This window comes from Dipodomys ordii, unplaced genomic scaffold (assembly GCF_000151885.1).
Source record: "Dipodomys ordii isolate 6190 unplaced genomic scaffold, Dord_2.0 Scaffold49, whole genome shotgun sequence".
Taxonomy (NCBI): domain Eukaryota; kingdom Metazoa; phylum Chordata; class Mammalia; order Rodentia; family Heteromyidae; genus Dipodomys; species Dipodomys ordii.
The window spans coordinates 8,550,382-8,577,288 of NW_012267265.1; the positions used below are offsets into that span (position 1 = coordinate 8,550,382).

Below are 26,907 nucleotides of genomic sequence, written 5' to 3' on the forward strand. Positions count from 1 at the left end.
TATTATCATCTTTAATTATTTCAAAAATGGTCTCAAAAAATTGAAAGTACAACCTATACTTGTAATCTTTATTATATTAAAGTCAAGTGTGATAGAAAATATGCTTAGAGGAAGACCATAATTTAAATCAACCTGACCTTGACATGTCAAGACTGAGATACAGTCTCTAACTTTAGCTCAGTTAATTGGATACCAAATCCATTTCCTTTGTTTTGGCTCTCAGGGCCATTATCAGAAAATAGAAAGTCACAAAAGGGAAATCATATTATTGTTCATATAACTTTATAAACAAATTTAGGAAAGGTCAAATACATAAGCTTCAGGCTTGTGATTAGACATCATACTACTACAAACAAAACTAAAGAGGAAGAGGAGTTAGGAACTAAGTAAAATAACACCCAAGTCTGCATCATAGGAAGAAATGAAGCTTTTCATTTCTACCCAGGACAGACCTCAGGTCAAAAGAATCCTAATTCAACATGTGATTGATACTTTTATTTAGCAAAATTGAATAAATATGACTGGAAAGCTGAAAGCATTTTTTATTCATCTAGAAAGTATCTGATGATCCCCATGCTAGAAGGGTCTTCACATAGCCCACAAGTGAGAGAGTTAAATCTTAAAGAAATAGCTGCAAATGTGAAGAGTGGGAGAAGACCCAGCAGAACACTTGAAATGGGGAACTAACCTAGCCTAGGGTTCTAGAAGGACTTGCAAAAATAAGTACGTAAATAAATAAATAAACAAAAATCCTCTAGCCCTTGGTTTCAGTGGAGTTCTATTCAATTTCTCTTCCCTTTTGGAATAGTTAACTCATAGATATCGGACTGTCCCGAGTATCAAAATCAAACTCTTTGTCTTGTGGAAACTTCTCTACTTGATGACTATTCATTCTTGTAGCTTCCCAGGCCAAAAAATAAGTAAAAATCACTTGGAGCTATTCTCTTACTGTCACACCTCTAATGATATCTCTAATGACACTACAAGCAATGTCTTTAAAATATAGTCACATCTCACAATCTAAATCAAATTTAATCACATCTTGCCATCTCCACTCCCACCACCCCAATGGGTGGGTCCACTCCTACTTTATATAGATTAGTGAAACCACCACAGGAGTGGTTATAGTATTTCCACTTGATCCCCACTGGACAGCTACAGTGATCTCTTTAAACCTTAAATCAAATCATGTCAGCTTTCAATTCCTCTCCATTTTACTCAGAAGAACACCACCGATGCAGGCACGGGATCACATAGCCCACCTGTTCTGCATCATCTCTGATTGTACCTCATCCTGTCCACTCCACTCCACTGGCCACGTGGCTCTTCTTTAAACTTACTAGGTACTATCTCACTTTAGGCTTTATCCTGGCAATATTCTTTATCCTGGAATATTCTTCCATCTGCTGGTATTCAAGGCTCAGTCCTTCACCTTCCTCAAGTCTTGACTCAACGCCCATCTCAGTGAGAACTATCTTGACCCATTCTTTAATATTATTCCTTGATCGCCCCCTCTCTCTCTTCTCTTCTCTTCTCATCTTTCCTCTCTCTTGCCCTTTCCATCTCTGACACAGCCCATATACCTTTTTATGAAATCACTTCACTATTAAATTACTCCTATCTCTATTACCTTTCTAAGAAGTAACAAGACTTAGCTAAGACTTCCTTATAAGCAATCTATAAACTCTGGATGAATCATTCAATCTCAGCTTCTTGCATAAGGAGCTAACACATGGCTGAAAGACAAGAAAAAAAGACTTTTCCTGCTTTGGGGAAAGAGGTCTAAACAAAAGACAACTGCAGATGAAGAATAAGAAGGAGGAAGAAAAACACACCATTTTAGTGAACTAAGCATTGAGAAAACTACACACAACAAATGTTTGTGACTTCAACCAACCATATTCTAGAAACTAGAAAACCTACACATTACAGCATCCAGGAAAACCTACAAATTGCAACATTTTAAAATAAAAAAAACTATTTCCAAAATAGAAAGAAATAACATTAAAACAATCTAGAGAGTTCAAAAATGACACAAGAGTCCACCTGGATTCACTTATCCCTGTGACAAAGGCTTGTAATGACAGACACAACTGGTTCTACACTGGAGATAAAACACCATAGTGTTTTGTTTTGATTCTTAAGGGGGATTATCTCCTAAATTAAAAAAAAAATCATGAGATATGAGAAATCTTAAATTTTGGTTCTGGTCCTTAAGAAGACAGGAATTTTTTTCCCTTCCTTCTCTCCTTCCCTCCCTCCCTCCCTCTCTCCTTCCTGCTTTCCTTCCTTCCTTTTTTCTTTCTTTCCTTTTCTTCCTTCTTTCTTTTCTTTCCTTCTTTCATTCTTCCTTCCTTCCTTCTTTCCTCCCTCCTTCTCTTTCTCCCTCCTTCCCTCTTTCCCTCTCTGCCTGCCTTCTTCCATTCCTTCCTTTCCTTCCTACCCTCCCTCCCTCCTTTCCTTCCTTCCTTCTCTTTGGTTTTTCTTTTTTCTTTCTTTTCCTTCCTTTCTTTCTTCTTTCCTTCCTCCCTCCCTCCCCTCCTTCTCACTCTTTCTTTCTTTTTTTAATGTACAGTGTGTGTGTATGTGTGCATGTATACACACACATACATGCACATGTACACTTGTGCACACCAGTCCTAAAACCTTGGGCCTGGGTGTTATAGCTGAGCTTTTTGCTCAAGGCTAGCACTTCTGGCTTTTTGGTAGTTAACTGGAGATAAGAATCTCACTGAGTTTCCTGTGATAGCTGAGCTCAGCCACTATCCTCAGATCTCAGCCTTCTGAGTAGTTAGGATTACAGACATGAGTCAGCAGTGCCTGGCCTGATTTACATTTCTTAATGAGGAAAAGGTACTTAAAAATAGTAGCCACATACTCATTCCAGTTAAGTAGTTCTTGTTTTCATGTTCTACAGTTTTATATCAAAGCTTTCCCTAAGTTCAAAAACTTAAATGTGTGGAAACAATACTGTCATATGAATCACATTTATATTTCAAAACATTGCATTTTAGGCAATAAAAATCAATAATCTCAACTAAAATACAGTTTTCCATGTAATTTAAGATACTAACAAGATATCAAAATCAAATTTATTACTTCTATGAGAAAGCACCCACAATTAAGATGCACAAAATACGAAGTCAGACATTAAGATACACTAATAGTTTGAAACAGGATATACTAATTCTAATCTTCACAGCAGAAAATCATTTCTACATTTTTCCTAAGAAATGTACCATCTCTAATTCTTTTATCTGGATTTTCAATATGATTTTTGAACTGTGGAGCAACCAAGATGAAATATTTACCAAATTAAAATTCCTTTCAAACAAAGTTGTTAAAAAAGCTAAAATACATTCGATGTAAATTTTTACTTGTGATATTCTCAAGTGGTATTCTTTGTTCTTTTTTCATTGTAGTAGTCAACAATATGGAAACTCTTAAGACTTTCTAGAGTTAAACTAACTTTTTACTTACACATTGTGTAGCTGTGATTAATATTGAGCTTGAGATGATAGACTTTCCTCCATTAAAGCTCACTGAAACATTAAGAGTTCTAGAAGACAAATGAAGAAACAATGATAAAAAAAATAAATTAAAAAGCATAGCATTGTAGGAGAGCCTTATCTTCTTATATAATTTAAAACTGGCCAGAAAATATACTTATAAAGTAAGGATGCTTGCTTTTGATCAATTATTTCAATTTTGTCTTCTTTAGTTTAATATAATTCAATAGCCTTACTTGACTTAATTTTTCCTTCTTAAAAGCATTAGCATGAATAGTAAAATTAAGAAAACTCCTTAAGCCAGAGAAATAAAATCTCTTTCAGATTCACAAAAACCTAATTCAGGGGAAAATCCTTCAATCCAACTTACCTTATTTTTCCCTATCTCTAGATATTACTATCATCAAAGAGCAACTGTTTCAGAACACAAAATTTGAAGTAATATGCCATCAAATAAAGAAATATGGAGAAAATACAAATGAAAAGGGGGAAAATGAAGAAAAACAGGAGAAACGATGAATGGATTTGTTGTACAACGGTTTGAGGATATTAAGACAAAAACATTATAGACTCTAAAGAGAAACCTAAGCTTATGATCTCAGGATATTAAAATATCCACACAAGAATAAAAAAAAGGAACAACTTTTTGTTCCTGGCTAAAAAGTATTACGTGTTGAAAAATATCTCTCATTTGAAAATATAGCTTCAACCAATAAGTATAATTTTTAAATTCAGGTTCTGTTAATTTATTACTTAAAATCAGTCCAGAATCTATATCTTAAATAAATAATACCTATAATAAGACAAATAACAAGAAGATGTTAAGGTATGTTAAAGAGATGACACTGTGCTCTTCCTGTAAGCAGCCTGAGGTGACCTGTGAAAATGGTTTGCTACTCTCCAGAACCAGAAAAACCCACAAAATCATACAAGTCATGAGGTTCAAATCTTCATATTCACTTTAAGAACACCAGAGACAGAGACCAGGCCATCAAGGGTGTGCATATCTGAAAAGCGACCAAGTATCTGAAAGATGTCACGTTAAAGAAGCAATGTGTGCCATTCCGGCATTACAATGGTGGAGTTGGCAGGTGTGCCCAGGCCAAACAGTGGAGCCGGACACAGGGTCAGTGGCCCAAAACGAGTGCTGAATTTCTGCTGCACATGCTTAAGAATGCAGAGGTTAATGCAGAACTGAAGGGTTTAGATGCAGACACACATCCAGGTGAACAAAGCACCTAAGATGTGCCACATAACTTACAGGGCCCATGGGAGGATTAACCCATCCATGAGCTCCCCCTGCCACACTAAGACGATCCTTACTGAGAAGGAGCAGATTGTTCCTAAACCAGAGGAGGAGGTTGCGCAGAAGAAAAAGGTATCCCAGAAGAAACTGAAGAAACAAAAACTTATGGCACGGGAATAAATTTAGCACAAAATAAATGCAAATAAATGTAAAATAAAGAAATACCACTGTTCCAAACCATTTTATAAAGTATATTACCATTTAATCAAAGCTATCTATTTACTAAAGCCAATGAGATTTTGCTTGTCTATACACTATTAGGGTTTTTTTTAATACTTCAAAGACAAATTCTCATAAAAATACTAAATAACAGGAACTGAAAGCCAGTAACTGCCTTAACTAGTTTGAATTTGTACAATTTTGTTATTATAGTCTTTGTAATAGAAACATGAAAATTTTTCTTCTATTGTCAAATACTACTCACTATAGAAAAGACTAATCAGATGCACTATCAAGTTTCAATGACTATCAGAAATGTCAGTGACTATCAGAGAAGTGAAAGGAAAGCTAGTGTTTGCTAGGAGCCAGATGATACAGGCATTTTACGGGCACCGCTTTGATTAATCTTTATTAAAAGCCTTTGAAGTAAATATCAGTTTCAAAATCTTACAGATGGATCGCATATGAGATCTAGAATTACTATCTCACAGAAGGTAGTGAGAGCTCAAATTCTACCTAATTTATAACTCTTTCTCTCATGCTACTGAGGAAATGCTGGGATGAAAACTTTTAAGGTACTTTCACCCTTAATATAATAGCTGGATTCATACAACAATAGACATAGGGACAGATACTCATGAAGTTCAAGCTACGTTCTTATTCAAAGTTCAGAAATACTCCTATTTAAAATATAATGAATACATTTCACAAAATTAATTAAAAAATGGTTTAAACTGGGTGCCAGTGGCTCACACTGCTAATCCTAGCTACTCGGGAGGCTGAGATCTGAGGATCGTGGTTCAAAGCCAGCCAGGCAGGAAAGTCCATGAGACTCTTATCTCCAATAAACCACCAGAAAATCAGAAGTGGGTACTGTGGCTTAAGTGGTAGAGTGCTAGCCTTGAGCTGAAGAGCTGGGGGAGAGTGCCCAGGCCCAGAGTTCAAGCCCCATGACAGAAAGAAAGAAAGAGAGAGAGAGAGAGAGAGAAAGAAAGAAAGAAAGAAAGAAAGAGAGAAAGAAAGAAAAAGAGAAAGAAAGAAAGAAAGAAAGAAAGAAAGAGAGAGAGAAAGAGAGAAAGGTTTAGCTTGGTTGGCACTAGTGATTCATGCCCATAATCCCAGCTACTCAGGACATCTGAAGACTGCAGTTCGAAGCCAGCCCAAGCAAGAAAGTCAGTGAGCCTCATATCTTTAATTAAACACCAGTAAAGCCAGAAGTAGACTTGTGGTTCAAGTGGTAAAGTGCTAGCCTTGAGCAAAAAACGGTCAGGGACATCACCCAGGTCCTGAGTTCAAGCCCAGTTTCAACATCAAAAAAGAAAAAAGAGAGAGAAAAAGATTCAGCCAAATTTAGAAAAGAATGAGAATTTTGAGTGTTTATATCCAATTAACTGAATTTTGCTCTATTCCAAAAAAAAATGCCAAGTGGCCTATTTAAGAGAGGAAATTTAAACATAACTGCTCATTCAGCATAACTGAGTGCCTTGTTTTGATTTGTTTTGTTTTGATGACAAAGCATAACTGAATCCAAAGATAAGTTTTCTTTGTTCCAAACTTCTCTAAAGTGTTTACTAGATAGAAATCATTTGACAAGATAGGTCATGTTTTATTTGGGGGAAAGATTATTTTGATTCAGAATAATGCATGCTTGTTGGAGGTAATCTTACCTCCTCCACTTCAGAGGATTCTTCCCAATCTGGCAGTTAGATTTCACCAGAAAATAAGCCGGGTGTTGCTGAGTCATGCTTCTAATCCTAGCCATTTAAAAGCTAAGATCTGAGGATCAAGGTTCAATGCTAGCCCAGGAAGACAAGTACAAGAGACTCATATCTTCAATTAGCTAGCAACAAGCCAGAAGTAGATGTGTAGCTCAAGTGGCAAAGCTTTAGCTTTGAGCAAAAAGCCAAGCAAGAGTTTGAATCCCAGAATTCAAGCCCCAGTATCCCCTTATGCACATGCACAGGGAATTTAGAAATGAACCAGTTCTCTGCTCAGAGAAACATTGACAACTTTCAGTGTTTACCAAACAGAATTAGAACATGAGATGTATTTTTAAATCTAAGTTCACTCAGTCTATGAAAATATGACTGGTATTAAGTAAAACAGACTTGGTATTAAGTATTAAATTTCCACAACTATGGAAATTTACTTGATTGTTCTGATATATGAACTTCATGGAAATAATAAGACATTTTCCTTCCTGTCTATAGTAGAGGCAATATCAAAAACAGCAACAATAATAATAATTACAGATTTTATTCATTTTTTACTATGATCAGACACATCAACTCATCTTTCCCATTTCATTCTCACAGTAATCCAGTGAGTGCCACCCTAGCATTATTTCTACCTTCCAAATAAAGAAACTGAAGCTTAAAAACCAGATTTTTTTTCTGACTGTACACAGTCAAGAGAATTTGCTTCAGCACAGACTTTCAGTTCAATTTTCTAGCTTACTCCCCCACATATTACTATAGGATCTTATTATTAATTTTTTCTCATGCATATTAATTTAATTCTCATGCATATTTATTTAATTTAATCTTCCTGTTTTTAAAATATAGTCATCTATTCATAGTTATGAAACTGTATCACCCTACTGTTAATTTTTCATTTCTCAATCTGAAAAATGAAGAGAATTATAATTATTTCAGTTATTCTGAAGGAAGAGCTTAATAAAATATGTTACTTCCTTTTTTTTTTTTTGGTCAGTCGTGGGGCCTGAACTCTGGTCCTGGGTGCTGTCCCTCAGCTCTTCAGCTCAAGGCTAGCGCTCTACCACTTGAGCCACAGCGCCACTACCAGCTTCCTTCCTTCCTATTACAGAACATCTTGGTTAAACTCAACATTATTGCTCTTTTGAGCTGCATGCCTAAATCTCATGCCTAAAACAATACTTCAACTTGGTTTGTGAATGTTTGCCAATAAATTCATCGAATCACTCATGCTTTTACTAGTTAAATGAGCAAATATATTTTAATTGCCTACAATAGCAATAATAACTTATAAAAATGGCTCAAAATATGCTGTGCTTAGCAGCAGAGCTGCAATAGCAAAAGAAATTAAGTGTAATTAAAGGGAAAACAAATAGACAATTACAATGGAGTAGTTAAATAAAATAGATAGTCACGGTGGTATTAGAGGACCTTGTGAGAGGAGAGCTTATCAAAATAAGCTTACCATAGTCACCTAGAAAGAATGGTCAGGAATCAGGAAATGCAGTTTTAAAAGTGCCCATGCACACTGAGCATCTTGCTTACTTAAGCAAGAGAGCAGCATAGGACAATCAAGTAACTTCCTGTCCTTTGAAATACCAGGATTGTAAGTGTAAGAATAAGGGAAAGAAAAGTGGTCAAAGTTATAGGAGCTTTAAACTACAACAGAAATATGGCACAAATTAGACTTCACAAATACCATTCTTGTTGATACTTGTACGTATAAGGCATGATTCAGAATAATACAGTTTTAGAGTACAAAGATCAGCTAAGAAAGTCTCTTGTCTACTGGTCAATGGTTGCTCACATTGCCTAGCTACTAAAGAGGGCTGAGATCTGAGGATGGAGGCTTGAAGGTAATCAGGGCAGATAAGTCGGTGAGACTCTCATCTCCAGTGAACTTCCAAAAAAGCTGGAAGTGCAGCTTCTGATGATTTAAATGGTAGAGTTCCAGGCTTGAGCAAATAAGCTCAGGGACAGTGCTCAGACCCTGAGCTCAAGCCCAGAAGAGACAGACAGACAGACATAGAGAGAGAGAGAGAAACAGAGAGACAGAGAGACAGAGGAAGAAGAGAGAGACAGAAAAAGAGAAAGGGGGAAAGAGAGGAGAGAGAGAGGAAAAGAAAAGAAAGTCTCAGTCTATTTTGAGTAAGAACTTAAGTAGAACAGAATCGGAGCAATGAGGACATGGGGAAATGAAAACAGAGACATTAAGGGGAAGAATGAAGAGGACATGGGTATCTGAAAATAGAGGGTGAGGACAAAGGGATAAAGATGACTTAAAGGCTTTTGTCTTACAAGTAACTGACTATTCTTGTAAAGGAAACATATGAAAAGGAGCAAATTTGGGCAAAGAGTCATGACTTCTTCTTATAAGTTTAGCATGCCTATTGGGAAATCCAATTTCCTAAGTAAACATTTGTATAATAGATAACTGGATAGTGGACTTACTGATAAAGAGAGGATCTGGAGATTTGCAGCTCATCAGCAAGAAAAAGCAGCCTTTGAGAAGAGGAATTTATGGGTCAAGACACCAACCATGATGAAACTGACAGCTAAAGGAGTCTAAGAAGAAAAGGAACCTGGGACAACTTCTGAGAAAAAGTAGCCAGGAAAAGAACTCATGAAACATAGAGAAGTTTTTTTTTTTTTGAGACAGACAGATTGGACCAAAATACAGATGATTCAGAGAGATAAAGGGACATTAAGTTTTTCTTTTTCTACATATTGGTTCTACATCATTTAACATTTGTTATAAACAATCTTAAGCTATTATTGCTCCATCCTAGGAACAGTTTCTAAGTGTTTTTCATGTAAACTGGTACTTAATAATGATAAACTACATACAAAAATAAATACCAAATTCATCTACAAGAAAAATTAAGGGAAAAAACAGTGTTTAAACAGGGATACAGGTTGACCCATTGTAACAATGAGATGTACCAGACACTATACTGAAAAATGAGCTTTACAACTTTGGGGGGGGATAAGTTGTGGAGGTGGGAGAGAAGGGATGGTAGGGGAAAAACAAAGGAGGAGGCAACAATGCTTGATAAGAAATGTACTCATTACCTTGCTCATGTAACTGTAACCCCTCTGTACAGTATTTTCACAATAAAAAACTTATTAAAAAAGAAAAATTAAATAGCAGGGTATTCATTCAACTGAATAAAAAAATCAGTAAGTCCTAGTAACCACAATATTTTTACTTAATACCTAATGATTGTTCCAAATACCTTATGATTGTTCCAAAATAGGAGAAGGCCTCTGTGAAATATGTCAGATCTTTTCTGATCTGAGATTTCATACATGGTTGAGATTTCCCAACACAGTCACTTATTTGCAAAATATATTTGCTACTGGCTTTATGTATATCCAGTAGATCTTCATTTTATGATCCACTAAAAAGGATGAAAACATTTAATAAAATTGTGAAAGACATTTGCTTGAAGTAATAAATAATTTATGTCCAATTTGCACATACTGAAAATTAAACTGGCAACTACTCAAAAAGTTATTAAAATTATGGTGAGTTAAGATATTTTGAAACCAAGTGCTACTATATTCTGAAGAGCTTTTTTTAAGTTAGCTTGATGAACAGCAAAGATGTAAGTTGAGCAAGGAAGCTTCATATTTGTGAACAGTTGAAATTTTTTACTTCTAGTTGTGCGTAGATTTGTGAATTAATATTTTGTCTAAGGATATTTTCTTTAATGTGGTTAAAAGATTCTTGAATTAAGCAATTTTTAGATAATGTGCATAACTAGAATACTATCTGTAATAAATATTACAGCCATTAAGATTATTAGATTTCAGGAGAAAAAAGTATCTTAATTCAGAGATATATTAAATGTCACATCTAAAGTTGTGTTAGGAATTTTTTCATATTACATTGAAAATCTCATTTTGATTGGTGAATTTTAATAAAATAGTATAAATGTGTTGGGAAACAATCACTCCATTTTTAATGGCATTCATTTAAAAATGTCAAAATTTTAGTAATAATAAAAATGCTGCTGAAAGAAAATTTAAAACTAATTATGTAAGCTCATGCTTTTAAAAAAATATCCTCTTCGGTATCATATAAGCAATGCTCTATGAACACTTTACATTTACCATAGAGCTCATTATACAATTCTAACTTTTAGAAAGCTCTTAAATGAGTTGAAATATGCTTCCCTTTACCTTACACTTTTTCTCCTTTCTTCAAAGGAATAAAGAATAAGTCAAAGATGGATACTAACGACTCACACCTATAATCCTAGCTTCTCAGGAAGCTGAGACCTGAGGATCTCAGTCAGAAGCCAGACAGAGCAGAAAAGTCTGAGACTTTCTCCACTAAAACTACCAAAAAAGCCAGAAATGGAGCTGTGGTTCAAGTGGCAGAATGAATGCTAGTCTTGAACACAATGAAAGTCAGGAACAGAGCTCAGGCCCTGAGTTCAAGCCCCAAGACTGGAGCATGTATGTGTGTGCGTGCACATACACACAACAGTCAAATCATTTACATGACATATTTTTTAGTGTTTTTGGCAGAGTAAATGGGTCCTACCTGACTTGTGTCTTTCTGAAACATTGGAAAATGTATTTCATTTGACATTTTCATGCATGACAAAATTTTGTTGGCAACTCAACAAAATGACTGTGTACTCAACAGAATTATTATCACTTCCCCTCTTAAAAAAACTATCAGGAACTGTGTATACTACTTAGGGTAGAGTTACAATATAGATTAGGTGAATTTATCACACTGATAAGTCTAATCAGAAAGCCACAAATTATGAGAAAGAAAAGATAAACATTCTGTCTTAGGAGAGAGACACAGAAAGGACCCTGAGCTTTACCCATTAGAACCACCAAGATTCTACTACATTCCAAGGGATGGAATAACCAATGTTCTTGTATCCATGACTGAAAAAAAATAAAGTTTCATTCCTTACCAAAGAGACATGATGGGTTGGAGAAAGATGAAGTTACGGTTTTTATCACTTGCTACTAATACAAAGGAATTAGGGGATGTGTAGCTATGCATACACAAACATATAGGTATGTTTCTGTAAACAAGAGAAGCTGTAATAAAAGAATTTAGTCAACCAAGAAAATAAGTGAAATTAATCAATTTGATTCCAGAAAAAACAAGCCTGGCTTAATATTGAAAAAAAATAACCAGGTTGCAGGAAATAAAAGCATTTGATTTCTCTCACCCGTATTAACCACACTGTTCAGCTCAGTGATTCTTTGGTTATCAGGTAGTTAAATCATACATTGATACCCACCACCTCTTACTCAAAACACTCCGTTAAGTATCTTCCCACACTGCCTTTTAAGAGGACTAATACTATCATTTTCATCTGATTTAGATATTTACTTCATATTTGCCAGAAGATTCTGGCCAATGTTTTTGAAAGCACATTTAACTATACCATATGCCACCTTAAATCATCTCTATCAAACAAGCTGTAGGATAAGACTCCGGTTCGTTCTGTTCTGTTTCTCTTTCTTCACAATGTGTTTGTGTATATTTACCCAATTTGTTCTGTTCTTCTTGCCAAATTACAGGTTTGAGATCTCAACTATTGCGGAGCAGCTGTGCTATTGTTGATGTCTTACAAAATAAGGGTCAGAGAATAAACACATGCTATAAGTTTGTGAGATACCTGAACATTAAATTGTGACACTATTACTTTCAGGTGGGGACAAATGGAAGGTAATTTTCTTCAAACTTGAAAAAGGCATTTTGGTACCAACAAACGACAGCAAGAAATCCACTCCTAAATAATGTACAGCTTATTGTTGGTTAGGCAGTTTGCTTCATCATCTGGTATTTTCAAAGTAAAATGAGCCAGTAAAAGACAGAAAAAAAACAGCCTCACCGCTACCCTGTATACCTTCTTTCTGTTTAAATGCCTAAAAATCCACATCAAATAAGCATATATAATAAACATAGATTTTTCTCAAAACGAGTTCCTCAAAGTATTCTCCTCGTAATGCTGGACAATCATATTTCTGAATAAGATCTGCTTGGGACCTTTTTAATTTTTGTTTATTCCATAATATCCATTTCTGAATGCTGAACAATATCTTATGGCACTGAGACATTCTTAGTTCCCTGTGTCTCCTGTGTTATTATCTTCATGTTAACTCTCTTTTAGATAGAAATCCACAAGCTCAATGGTTTTTTTTCCAAAAAACAACCTTTTTATTAAAAGTGCAAATTTGGGTATAACACAAAGACAAGAGAAGACTTGCTAGAGCAGGCAAATGAAAAGAGGCACATGTCCATGGACCCAGCTCTGAGACCATGCATCTGGCTTTGAGGCTGCCCGTCTAGGGCTACTTCACCAGTGTGTTGTTAATTATTTAAGTGAGAGAACAGGGGGGCCCATCACCACATCTGTCACCCTCACACAGGAAAGACCTCTATTCATTGCTAGGCCAGATGTGTTTATTTGAAACATAGACTAACTAGCTATTTAATGGGTTTGAATCCTTAGCCAAAAGCTAATTAGGCAAACATATTAAGCATCAGTCACCTTACAAGGCTAAACTGTTTCAGTTGTGTTGGTTTTCATCCAATCTTATAAGCGCTCATCACCTACAAATGTATCTGAAGAAAATTCAAGGCAAAGAAAAAGGCCAAATTACCTGCAACATTCTAAGTAGAAAAAAATAATGATGTCCCCAAATACCAAATATGTTAATACAGAAATTCTAAAGCTTTGTCTCAGTGGTAGCCCGTGCATGGTACAATTTGAAAAGCAAAGTAAGACAAAATAATTCTTTTAGATACCTCTCCAACCCAAACATTCTAAAGCAGTGATTTCTCATAGCCAGAATTACTTGTAGTTATCTTATCTTTTGGCTGGAGGCACACTTAAGTAGTAGAGTATTAACTGAGCATGCATGAGGCCCTGAGTTCAAGCTCTAGTAGCTTTTCCTCCAAAAATAATTATCTCTCAAGTATTTAGTCTATCAACAAATCATTAACGAATTTAAGTGGCCCTTATAGTACTCTATTGAAAATCAGGGCTATATTCAAAGAGAAAACAAATTCAATGCCTGGGACAGGGTAGACATATTGCATTCTATAATTGCATATTGCACTCTATATTCATATTGCATTCTTACTTTAGAGAAAAATGTATGCTGCTTTCTTTAACATCATATAAATAAAAAGTCATGTCATTCTCTGTTCTTTTTTTTTTATTGTGAAAATATCGTATAGAGGGGTTACAATTACATGGGCAAGATAATGAGTACATTTCTTATCAAGCATTGTTGCCTCCTCCTTTGTTTCCCTTTCCCATCCCTTCCCATCTCTCCCCCACCACCCGCGGGCCCCCACCCCCGTCTCACCCACCCCCCCTCCGACTCCGGCCAAAGTTGTAAAGTTCGTTTTTTGACATAATGACTTGTACATCTCATTGTTGCAATGGGTCCACCTGTTATGTCCCCCAACCCCAAAATAAGTTGCTAATTATTTTTCTCATGGCTGTTATAGGCCCCTCATGACAATCAATCAACCCTTCTTCAGTTCTTTACAGTGCTAAACTGATATATTTTTCATCCAACAAATGCCTAGTGAATCTGCTTGTCAGGTACATACTAAGGGGAACATGACATGAAATTTATCCTAATCAAAAGAAGCCATACGATAACAAAACTAAATAAATGATTTGGGAGAAAAATGAAGACATCTAAAGGGAGCAGGGTCCCCAAAGAGAAGATTTTTTTGATCAAATAAGGATACCAGAAAGCTCTTTCAGAGAAGGTGTAACAGGAGGTAAGATCTGAAAGGGAGGAAGGGCATGACACTTGTATTTTATAGAACACTGCAAATATCAGCATTTTACTCTAAGTGGATGAGGAACTTATTACAACTTTAAGTGGAGCATAACATGAACCGAACCTATCTATGTTAACAAGGTCATCCCTTCTGGAATAAGAACAAAGGCAAGCCAAAAATCTAATTATCACAATAAGAGATGATAATAACTTGGTCTAAGATAGGAAAGTGGTGGTAGTGCAGTAGTAAGCTGAGAATGATCCTAGATATACTTTGAGATTAGAGCTGAAAGGGTAGACTGATGGAGTTTGTACCCAATAGAGAGGAATCAATAAATCAAGCAATCAAGGAATCAACGAATCTGAATGATAAAAAGAATGTAGTTACCAATGATTAAAAATAGAAAAAGCATGTTAGGAGGAAGCTCACAGAGTGAGAGGGATAAGACTCCCAACATAACATTACAAATTCAATAAAAGGAAACTAAATGTCAATAGATTTGTCATGGCTAATTCAACGAAGCCATTGAATCCACTTTTGTCCCCTGCATAGGTAACCTGCCTCAAAAGTCCAGTACCAATCTAATTTAGCCATAGACATGTCATTATTATCACTAGATTATTATTATTATTATTATAACACTGAAAATGAATAACAACATTTGTAATTTATATAATGCAGGATCTTTGGATTTATTGGAATAGAAGGCTAATACTACCCAATTTGTTTGTCTAACCAGAGTGTTATTCAAAAAATATCTTGCTATTCAAAACATATCTACAAAAGCAAAGTGTTCAAGTCAACTTAAAAATGCTAAAATAGTTCTCCTTTGATCCATAGAGGAAAATATAATCTTAATCTTCTGAACTCTAATCCAGACTTTGGGTTATTTCTCTGTTCTGTGAAAAGATCATTATGAAGTTCTCCCACAAGTAGTATTCTATTCATTACTCGAAAAAATTGCCTCCACCACTATTGGAATGATTAAAGAATATTTCAACTATTTTCAATAATTTGCTTCATAATAGAAAGAGTAGGAAAAAAATCACAAATGGAAATACTATTAAAATTATTTTGTATAGCTAGCTCAATTTAAAGCCCTACATCCAAACTAAAGGTCTCTTATTTTAATCAGCTATCATAAAGTTTTATTAATACACCAAATATGCTAAAATAGACCTTAACATAAATGTAAGATAAAACACCTATTAATAAAAGTGTTCAAATATTGTCTAATCTGAAGAATATCATAATGAGCTATATTCAAAATTGTATTTAATAGTTACTAAATGTTATAGACACTCAAAATCATACTTCAGAACTCTGGATGAAGTATATGCATATATGTGTGCACATGTGTACATAATTTTAGTGCCAAAGAATTCAAAATTATGATCATGGCTCTGATGATGTGTAGCCTCTAATAATAGTTCTTAAACTCATCTAGGCAAATATTTATAAACTTTTTAATCAGTATTTGGAAACAAGATTTAAAACTACCAGTTTCAACTTTCTAAGATAGATGATGTATAAATTTCAAACTATAATGCACATTCTAAGCTGTAGATATAATAAGGCTACTAATTTATATTTGTTATTGTTTAATAATTTGTTGCTAAATGTTTTTAATGAAGTACTTACTCTCCAGCTTTATTCAGTACAGGTGCAGGACACAGCATAGAATCAGATTGTACACTTACTGGTTTTACATCTAAAAAATAAAATATCACTGAATTAGCCAAGTTTATGTAGGTAACAGAGTCCTGTTAATAATATGTAATCAGAGATCAAGTGTTGATTATTATATAGATTAATATTTTTAAACTAATAAAGAGGTGAAAATGGGAAGAGATTACATGCTTCATTGACACATAGTTATTGGTAAATCATAAATTCAGAATTTCTACAAAAGTTAGCATATAGTTGTCAGTACTATATAAAAATATCACCCTTTGTTCTGTATATTTCAAGTATCTCAAACCTTGAAGAATAAAATCCTTTTAAAGAATAATTTAAAATGAAAAAAGAAAATAAACATACAATTATTTCATAATTCTAACAAAATAGCCATATCTACAAATACACAAATACATTTTACTAAGCTCAGTGCTTAAATTTTCCTGCTGATCTTTTTTTTTTTTTTTTTTTTGGTCAGTCATGGGGCTTGAACTCTGGGCCTGGGCACTGTGCTAATTAGTGTGTTAAATGTTATCAGAGAAACAGCAAATTTATGGATGAGTCTCTCATAAAACAACTATACCAGCAGTTAGAGAATTACACTTTGGGGGGATTGTTTGTTTTATGTGCTGGTCCTGGGTCTCAAGCTCAGGTTCTGGGTGCTATCCCTGAGTTTTTTCACTCCAGGCTAGTGCTCTCCCACTTGACCCACTTCTGACTTTTTGGTGGTTAATTAGAGATGGAATTTCCTGCCCCATCTAGCTTCGAACCTGGATCCTCAGCCTTCATGAATAACTACCTTCATGAGTAACTATTGGAAAAACTTCTTGAATAGCTAGTATTATAGACATGAGCTATCAATGCCTGGAAATATATGGCTTGTTTTACAAGACAAATTTTTAGAATGGAAAATAATCATCTATAAGGAAAAGACCCCAAGCTTGTTCAGCTTGACTGTTTAGTTGGTATTGGAGCTCTATTTTAGCCACATTGTAAGCCCAAGTTTTGGCCAACTTCTCTGTCCAGGCTTCAAGCTGCAATCCTTCAGATCTCAGCCTCCTGAATGGCTAAAATTTTAAGTATAAGCCACTGACACTCAGAAGGAAAAAAATATTTTAATAGTGTTCCAAACTCTAAAATTAGATTTAAGAAAACAATGGCAAAACTTAAGATACTATAGAAGGAGTCTGAGTCCAAAATAACTACTTTAGGGGCTGGGAAGGTGGCTCAGTGGTAGAGCACATGCCTTGCATGCCAGAGGCCCTGGGTTCGATTCCTCAGCACCACATAAACAAAAAGAAAAAAGCCGGAAGTGGTGCTGTGGCTCAAGTGGTAGAGGGCTAGCCTTGAGCTGAAGAGCTGAGGGACAGCGCCCAGGTCCAGAGTTCAGGCCCCATGACCAGACCCCCAAAAGAAAACAACAAGATAACCACTTTAAAACAAGAGAAGCAAAGCCAGGCGCCAGTGGCTCAGGCCTGTAATCCTAGCTATTCAGGAGGCTCGTTGCTGAGAATTTCAGTTCAAACCCAGACTGGACAGCAAAATCTTTGAGACTCTTTAATTAACCAGCAAAAACCTGAGAAGTATAACTTTGGCTCAATTAGTAGACCACTAGCCTTAAGCTAAGTGGCAGAGCACAGGCCCTGAGTTTTAAGCCCAGCTTAAAACGCATGCATACGCGCGCGCACGCATGCACTCACGTACACACGCACACACGCACACACGCACGCACACACGCACACACACACTGAATAATGAGGCTACTTCAGAAAGGGTTAAGCACTTTTTAAATTATGAACATTGCCATAATTGCTAATTGTTGCTACTTGTACCATACTTGTACTAAAATTTTTCTTTCTTAGCTGATTAAAAACTATAACATAGCTGATCTTTGTTGGAAAAAAGAGGCAAGCACTTGATGCTCACACACTGTACAGATGTTAGTGTGCCATCGGGATTACTGGGGACCTACTCTTTATGTATGTGGCATTTACGGTGTAGGTGCAGTGAACACTGTCATCCCGACTGCCCAACGTGACTGCTCTTCCGCTCAGGACAACTTGAAATTCCTCTAAAAGTGAAAAGGAAAACATACATTTTAATCATTGCTTAATGAAAAACAAATTCTTCAAGTTAAGATTTTACTTGAAACAAAAGTTATCAAGGCAAAAAGTGAGGCTTTTCTTTGTTGTTGTTTTTAATGTGCTATGTGAATTCTTTTTTTCCTCTGTGTGTGTGTGTGTGTGTGTGTGTGTGTGTGTTTTCCTTTTCCTATGACTTATCCCCTGTTGTCACTGTATTTGATTTGGTACCCTGGGTATTGTATATACATTTATCTGAATTAGGGAAGGGAATAGGAACAGCAAAATGCTAAGACAAAGGACAACAGGAGAACCAATGAACATCAATACTCCCAAGACACTATGTTGGACTGTACAACTTGGAGAGGGGTTGGGAGGAGGGAAAGTGGGAGGAAAATGAGGGAGGAGGTAACAAGTTTGACAAGATATGTACTCGCTACATTATGTATGTAACTGTAACCCCTCTGTACATCACCTTGACAAAAAAAAAAAGGTAAATATCCACTAAAAAAAAAAAAAGCAAATTTCTGCATTCTATTCAGTCAGTTAGTGACAATGAAGAAACAGTTCTCCATTTCCAACTGGGCTTGCTTTCTTCACCACTTTAGATAAATGCAATGAAGGTCACTTTTAACTATACCATGAAAATTCATTATTTTATTCTCTCAATGAATATTTTCTAATAGTGACCAAGGGATTATAATTAAAATCTTAACGAACTTTCACAGACATACAAAATCTCCCAATTTCTATCCTTATAAAATGATCAAGAAAGAAGTCTCTCTGTTTTTACTTTTCCCACTCTTGGTTATTGAGTTTTGGATATACAAACAAAACATATAATGTATTCATGTACTATGTAGAACCATTACTGCATGCCTGAAAACACAAATGTTGCTGGGCTCTGGTGGCTCAAGCCTATAATCTTAGCTACTCAGAAGGCTTGAGCTCAAGAGTTCAAGGACATCACCCAAGCCCTGAGTTCAAACCTGTGACTGACAAAAAAAATAAAACAAGAAACACAAATGTTTTGTCTTAGTATGTCAATATATGTCTCCCCAATACAGAATTATTCTCCAATAGCTTCTTTGCCTTAGTAATCCTTGCTTTATTTTTTATTGCATACAGACTTACAAATTATCAGAGGTCATGTATTTTATATTACTAATAATCTATAGCCAGTAACTAAAAAATTTTAAGTACTTATTCCCTCCTATAAAGGCATTAATGTTAATGGAAGACATGCTACAAGAAAAGTAAAAATCGTGTTTACTACTTGATTACCACAGTGTTTATCACCTATTTGACAGTGATTAACTCTTACTACAAAGGCAAACTATGGCACATAAAATGTTAGTTTACTTGAGCAAATCACAGTTCATAAATTGGGCAGCTCCAAGACAGAAACAATAAGACAAACATGGAAGTAACACAAAGAAACATCTGACTGGTAACAGTAGCATAGGACTTTATTTGGTTTACCCTGTCAGAAAGTCCCTGATTTCATGATTTCTAAATGTGGTTGCTTTTGACTGGTTGAGCTGAAGTCCTACTTTTTTTCTTTATTATACACATTTACACAAAACAGGTCAAGCTTTACATTTGTGTATAAATCAAAAATAGGTCTTTAGTGAGGTCTAACTGGTTTTGTCTGCTCAGGATTCTTCAGGCTTCATCTGCATTTCCCTTCATTCTAACACCTTCTATCTTCTCAAACTTTTCCCATCTACCATAATCCAACACACATACAGTCACTAACTATGACCGACAAGCTACAAAGCTATCAGCATCCAATGTCTTATGAAAGAAAGCTCACGTCTATAAATTCATATAAAGTACAAACAAACATTTGATGCTGAAACATTATACATGCTGACATTATACATTTGACAGATACAGATCTAACAGAACAATCACTATCAACAGCCACTAAACTTTGTCTGCCTCTGTTTCGCCAGCTTCAAATCAGGGATTTGAAAACTGCCAGATAGTGTTTTATGAAGCTTAGGTATAATTACATATGGCGATGACCCAGTATAGAAAGAACAAAAAGTAGAGTTTAATGAAAAAGTAGTTATTATAGTAATATTACTTCCATTTTTTGTTTTCTCTATGAATTTGTACATCTCTGTCTTTAGAAAAGAAGACCACTTCTCTTACGCATCTCAATGGTACTTCATTAAGAAGTATAGAAGATCAAAGTTTAAGATTATCTCCACTGGGGAGGAAGGTTCTGTAGCAAAATAGACAATGTATTTTCCCCTTTTATCCCTATTAAACTCAATATTTTTTCTGTTTCCAAGTTGTTTCAGGTTGAAATGAACTCTAGATCAAACCTGAAGAATAAAGAAAAATAAATCAGCAAGAATCAGACTCTCTAGACAAGGATAGATGGGAGGTACAAAACCCTAAGGTTTTTTTTAGGGGGGGGGTTGTGGGGTTTGTTGTTATTGTTGTTGTTTTTCTGAAGAAGCCATCTGCTTCCTCTTGCAGCCTGCCTATAAGTCATTTCCTTTTGTGCCTAGAACTGGCAGATATCATATTTGGCCAGGTCATCAAGGCATGGAGCTCAAAATCCATGGATACCTCACTAGTCAGATAAAAGATTCCATATTTTATTTGCCATAAGAAAGGTCTCAAACATGAACTAAAGCTACAGAATATTCTAAAAGCCTGTCACACAATATGCTCACTATTTAAAGTAGCACTCCACTCTTAAAAATTTGAATTTAAAATAGAAATATTTCAAGGAATTACTTTAAAAAATTCTTACACAAAAAAGATGCCAGAAAAGTTAATTTCTGCTATTCTCTTTGCAACATGAGTCTCAAATAATATATATTTTAGCTAAGAAAAAAGTACACAGCTCTTACATGATATTTTAAATTTTTAAACACTTACCCCCAACACAGACACTTGAGGGTCTTAATTCCAGGATTTCAGTACATGACTTATCTAGTATCTAGAAAGGAAAAATAGGAGACCAAACGATAACAAATTATAACAAGTGAAGTGAAGTAAGGATTATCAGTAGTCATTCTTGAAGTCCTTGAGGTCTTCTCCTCACTTCAAGACAAGGCAGAGAGCCAGGCACAGGTGGCTCATCCCTGTAATCCTAGCTACTCAGGAGATAGATCTGAAGATCATGGTTCAAAGCCAGCCTGAGCAGGGAAGTCTGTGTGATTCTAACTTCCAATGAACTTCAAAAAGTGTTGGAAGTTCAGCTGTGGCTCAAGTGGTAGAGCAGTAACTTTGAGTAAAGAAAAAAGTTCAAGGACAGCAACCAGGCAGATTTCATCAAAGGAAGGAGAGATGGAGAGAGGAAGAGAGGGAAACAAAAAGAGGATGAGGGAAAGAGGTAGAGGGAATGAGAGAGGAAGAGGGAGGAGAAAATCAACTTCTACATGTAAAGCTACCAAACTTTAAGGGAATTTCTACATGGTATATTTTAAGACTGTATACTGAAGGATTCTTAGTGGATTAGAGTAAATCTAGGGAAAGGGCTGGATGCTTCCTGGAAGTCTGACAGTCTAGTATGAATAGATGGCTAAAATTTCCCATCAGCATACACTCAACGCTGGCTTTTTCCATTAGGCAAAAGCAAGATAGCAAATGAGATCTTCTATTTAATAATGTTGGTGTGGATTCGATTTAGAAGTTCAATATGTTATCAATAAATAATCAGTTCTTTATTTGAGAGTGATATTCCTAGTTCATGCTCAGACTTAATCCCTATGGGAGTTCATCTGTTTGTACATATCAAACATTACATTGGTAGAGCACAGAGTCCTTGTGGGAGCCAAATTTTATCCTCAGAAACACAGGCTCTGTATTCAGGCATTCCAAAGGCACTGAAACAGAATGGCTCTACTTCTGCTTCTCAGAAATATAAACCACTGTACCAAGCACAAGTCTACAAGTGAAAAACAATGATGAAACAAGCTGTTCCAAATGGCCACAACCCTGTCTTTATTTTTAGAACATCTCTGCACAACATTATCAACATCAGACAAATTCCAGATGATCTTCAAGCAGGGTTTCTTTTCTGACGGAAGCTGAAAACTGAGCTGTGCAATAGTTTATAATAAGTTCTGCTACCAACTAGAACAGAAAGGAAGGATTGCAACCGAAAAAAGAAATGCCTCCTATGTTTCTATCATTAACAGTGAGATACAGATGCTCGATGCCTTAAACCAACTGTTGATCCAGAGAATTCTCACTGCTGGTGTGCATGCATCTCTCAAAAGAGGCACTGGGCCTTGTGGTACTGTTAAAAATTATTTCCCAATGAATGCAATGTATTCAAGAGTTGAGGACCATTTCAGGTTATTGTAGCCTCTTGGAGAAATGGTATTCAAATCACTAAGATCTTTAAATATTTTGACATAATTCAGATAGCAAGATTCTGAAGGAAATAGGATAGAAAAGTTTTGCAAGAGAATGCAGAGCTAAAACTTCTCCAATTAACAAAAATGGGCATTAATAGATATTGCTTTGGATCACTTGAAATTTTTTTAAAAAGAGGAGAGGTGAAAGGGGAGAAAAACTCAAAGAAAAATACAAATTTTCTAGATATGTCTGCTACCAGTTCTGAAAGCACTTATTTAAAAACAGATCACATTACAGGGACAACTGCATCTTTCAGTTTGTAATATCTTTATTAGTTATTGAACCATTCCTCTTTCAGGATTATTGAAACGTTATGAGAGAAGTTAAAGGCTTCATCTATTTGAAATTGACATCAGTGCTGGACACCAATGGTTCCTGCCTGTAAACCTAGCTACATAGGTGCCTAGGATCTGGAAGACTACAGTTCAAGGGAAGCCCAGGAAGAAAAGTCAAAAAGATGGGCTGGAGTTTGGCTCAAGTGGTTGAGTACCACCCTTGACCAAACAAGCAGAATAAGCACGAGACCCTGAATTCAAACTGTGGTACCAGCAAAAGATGTAAAGAAAAAGAAATAAAAAATTATTTTCCTGAGTCTCCTAAAGAAAATGTATAAATTACACAAGAGCTAGGTGCTTGTGCTCATGTCAGTTAATCTAACTATTCAGAGGACTAATGATCTTGGGGACTGCAGTTCAAAGACAACTCTAGCCAAAAAGTCCGAAAAGCTCCAAAATAACCAATAAAATGCAGAGCTAGAGACATGGCTCAAGTGATAGAGCACCATCTTAACAAGCAAGTCAAAGAAGTGAGAGGCCATATGTTTGAGATCCAAAATGCCCCCCAAAAAATTACAGAGGGATTTTTCTAGGGTCTATATCAAAGAATACTCATTCCATAACAACCGCTATGAATTTATTAAATTTATTGCTCTGTCTTACTAATATTGACCATTGCTCACATAATACTTACTAGTAAACGCTGGAGAATAAAGCTGTCTGCATATCTGAAACTAGACTGCTTATCTCTTGCAAAGTATTTTCATTTTGAAGTAAGACATCAGAGTGATTTAAGTAGTCACATTACATTAAACAAAGTTGGGCACTGTCCCTCAGCTCTTCGGCTCAAAGCAAGCACTCTACCACTTGAGCCACTGCACCACTTCCAGTTTTCTGGTGATTAAATGGAGATACACACAGACTTTCCTGCCCAGGTAATGCATTCCTTGAAAGGCAGCAGTTCAAGTATGGAGTTACAAAATTATCAAGGCCATCTGATACAACCCAATTGACTTTCTTCAACATAATCTGATCTTCTCTAAAGTTTCTTTAATTCTTAAGATTTCTTTGATGCCAGGTGCTGGTGGTTCAAAGCCAGCATGGGAAGTTAAGTCCATTAAACTCTTATCTCCAATTAACCACCAGAAAACTAGAAGTGGCGCTGTGGCTCCAGTGGTAGAGTGCTTGAGTTGATGAGCTCAGGGACAGCACCCAGGCCCAGAGTTCAAGCCCCATGACCAAAAAAAAAGATCTCCTTTGATTTTATGTTATACTGAGTGTGTAACTTGTCTCATCCATAAAAAAATAAACCAGGATAAGTCAGGCTAAGCCAGGATGAAGTTAATTTTTGTGACAAAGCATCTAGCCCTTTAATTATTTTGAGTGTTGAAATATTCAAATTATGACTGCCATAACTTAAAACAAAATGTTTATACAGTTAATAGAAAATAAATTGTGATCTAAATTTGTTTTTAACCTAGAGTTTATCATATTCTATATTCAGAAAACAACTCGAAGTCAAAATAATTTGATGTTTGAACATAGTTAACATCATTTTTAAATCAGTTCCGTAAGTCAAAATAGCTCATAAAGTATTCTTACCAAGTAATTGTAAAAGTTGAAATGTTCAAGATATTAAGATGGATCTATTACATTGAAAATGTTGCCAAATGCTGTTGTCTCATGCCTGTAATCCTAGCTACTCAGGAGGCTGAGAGCTAAGGATCACAGTTCAAAGCCAGCCTGGACAGGAAAGTCCCTGTGAGAGTTATCTCCTATTAATCACTCAAAAACTGCATGTGGTGCTGTGAATCAAAGTGGTACATTGCTAGCCTTTATCAAAAGAGATCAGAGACAGTGCCCAAGCCCTGAGTTCAAGTCCCACTACCAACCAAAAAAAAATCAGAAATGTCATCATTATTCAACAACTGATGAAGAAATGTATTTTTGAACACTCCAATTTTTACCAAACTAAATAATGTTACCAAATGACAAACCATGTATAACTGATATATTTTTTCCCATTCTCTACTTCCATCATTTGTACAGTGCAGGAATTTGTAAAGATGTTTGTTCAAATAAATATTGCATCTGCCTTCACTATTTCTCATTAGAAACAGAAAGCATTTTCTACTGAAGATTGGTTTTAGTTGCCTAGAGAGACCCAATAGCATCATGGACCAAATCTACAAACCACATGCCATTAACAGAGCAGATCTCTTAAGTAATGTATGTTCTAAATTCAAGTTTTTATGATTTAAGATTTGGGGATATGTGCATATCTGTGTGTGCACAAAAAAAACTTACTTTTCACTGTGGAAAAAGTATACTATTCCAACATCTTATCACTATAAATAGTTTAAGGAATTTTATAAATGAAAAATATATACATAAAGTTTACCTATTTCTGGCTAAAACTTTGAGTTAAAACTTTCTACATTAGCTAAAAATATGGTCAAGAAAATTTTCTTAAATCTAACATGATAATATTTATCATTTGTTGCCTCTTAAAATTTCAGTAACTAAAGGTGGCTTTTAAAGTTGCTCTAGAACTGTTTGCTCTTAACTACTAAGGCAGATAACTCTAGACTTGATTGAGAACAAAGCTCATTCTCCTAATCAGCTGTTCCATGACCGACAGATCTGTGATAGACGACCTAAGCATCATAAAATGTAACACTGAGTAAACTGTTAAAAAAATTATCTGATTGCTTTATACTACCTAATACATTCTAAAATCTGGCTTATATTACCTTCAAAAGTTGATATCTAAGCAGAAGTTTTTAGTTCTATCTCCAGATAGATATGTAGGTAGGATAGATAAGAGACAAACAGACAGACAGGCAGACAGACCAACAGACAGATGTGGTTTGGATAGGTGCTCTCCAATGGCACATGTATGAAAGTCTTGTTCCTTATTCTGTGAAGCTATGGGGAGGTGGTGGAAACCTTTAATGAGGTAGAAACTATGAGGAGTCACCATCCAAGGGTCATGGAGTGAAATTTCTAAAACAGAGTCATAATAAACCTTTTCTCTTTCTAAGCTGATTCACCTCCAATAATTATTCCATACACATCAGCATGCATGTATTTTCCCTCTCCCCTGGAGTATGGAGCCAGCCTTGGATAATTCTTTGATATAGAATTAGTTATTCCTTGGTCCTTCCCCCTCATAGTCTCATTACATTGCTGGATACACACAGTCACTCAGTTCTTTTCTGCAGATAGTAACCATATAGGTTTTTCTCTCCCTCAAATATGCCATTTCAATACATCTCTTCTCATGTCACAAACTCACTAATATTATATATATATATATATATATATATATATATATATATATATATATATATGTGGCCCTTCATATAATCGAGACACATATGCTTGTGAAAACCCTGTAGGTGGAAATTTAAGTAATATAACTACTAAAAAGCAAGAAATGCAAACAATGAAGAGGGAAATGTTTCCTAAAATGAGTTTCTAACCTGATTGAGAAACCAGATCTGTCTTCCTGAGTTCTATTTCTCTTCTGTTCTTTTTCTTAATCTTTTCCTTCTATCTGTGAGCCATGAGGTCTCCAAAACCTTTTAAATGGACAGTTGTTCCCATAAAGCAGATGCTGAGTAAAAGATAAAAATGTGGGCTTCCAGAGGAAAGGGGTCTAGGCAGAGTGGCTAGTGGTATACACAATACCATTTGTAACACCTGAGTTTACAAACTGGTGAAAAAGAGGTTAAAATATCGAATTGTAAATTCTATGTTTTTTTTCTGTAAAAACTCTAAATTTAAATGCACATAATAAGATCCTTGGAACTTACTCTCTTAGTTCCAATTTATTTGTTTTGAATGTTTCCTTTAAAAATGTATGGGAAACCTTGCACATGTAACTGTAACCTCCCTGTACAGTATCTTTACAATAAAAATATATATTAAAAATTGTATGGGGGGACCAAGATGGCGACGGGGCAGTAGGGAACCGCCACAGCTCTCTCCAACCAAAAAGAGAGTTC

General features: G+C 35.5%; 1 protein-coding gene and 1 pseudogene across 1 annotated transcript in view; one reads left to right on the forward strand and one right to left on the reverse strand.

Annotated features, from left to right (window-relative positions):
• Antxr2 (anthrax toxin receptor 2) overlaps positions 1 to 26,907 on the reverse strand; it is a 130,469-nt gene that overhangs the window by 70,258 nt on the left and 33,304 nt on the right. Inside the window, exons 8-11 of the mRNA XM_013020236.1 lie at positions 21,135 to 21,195; positions 18,125 to 18,223; positions 16,117 to 16,186; positions 3,481 to 3,559 (exon numbers count right to left, since the gene is read on the reverse strand). Coding sequence (XP_012875690.1) covers positions 3,481 to 3,559; positions 16,117 to 16,186; positions 18,125 to 18,223; positions 21,135 to 21,195 — 309 coding nt within the window. The remainder of the gene's footprint in view (positions 1 to 3,480; positions 3,560 to 16,116; positions 16,187 to 18,124; positions 18,224 to 21,134; positions 21,196 to 26,907) is intronic.
• LOC105988577 lies at positions 4,206 to 5,285 on the forward strand (annotated as a pseudogene).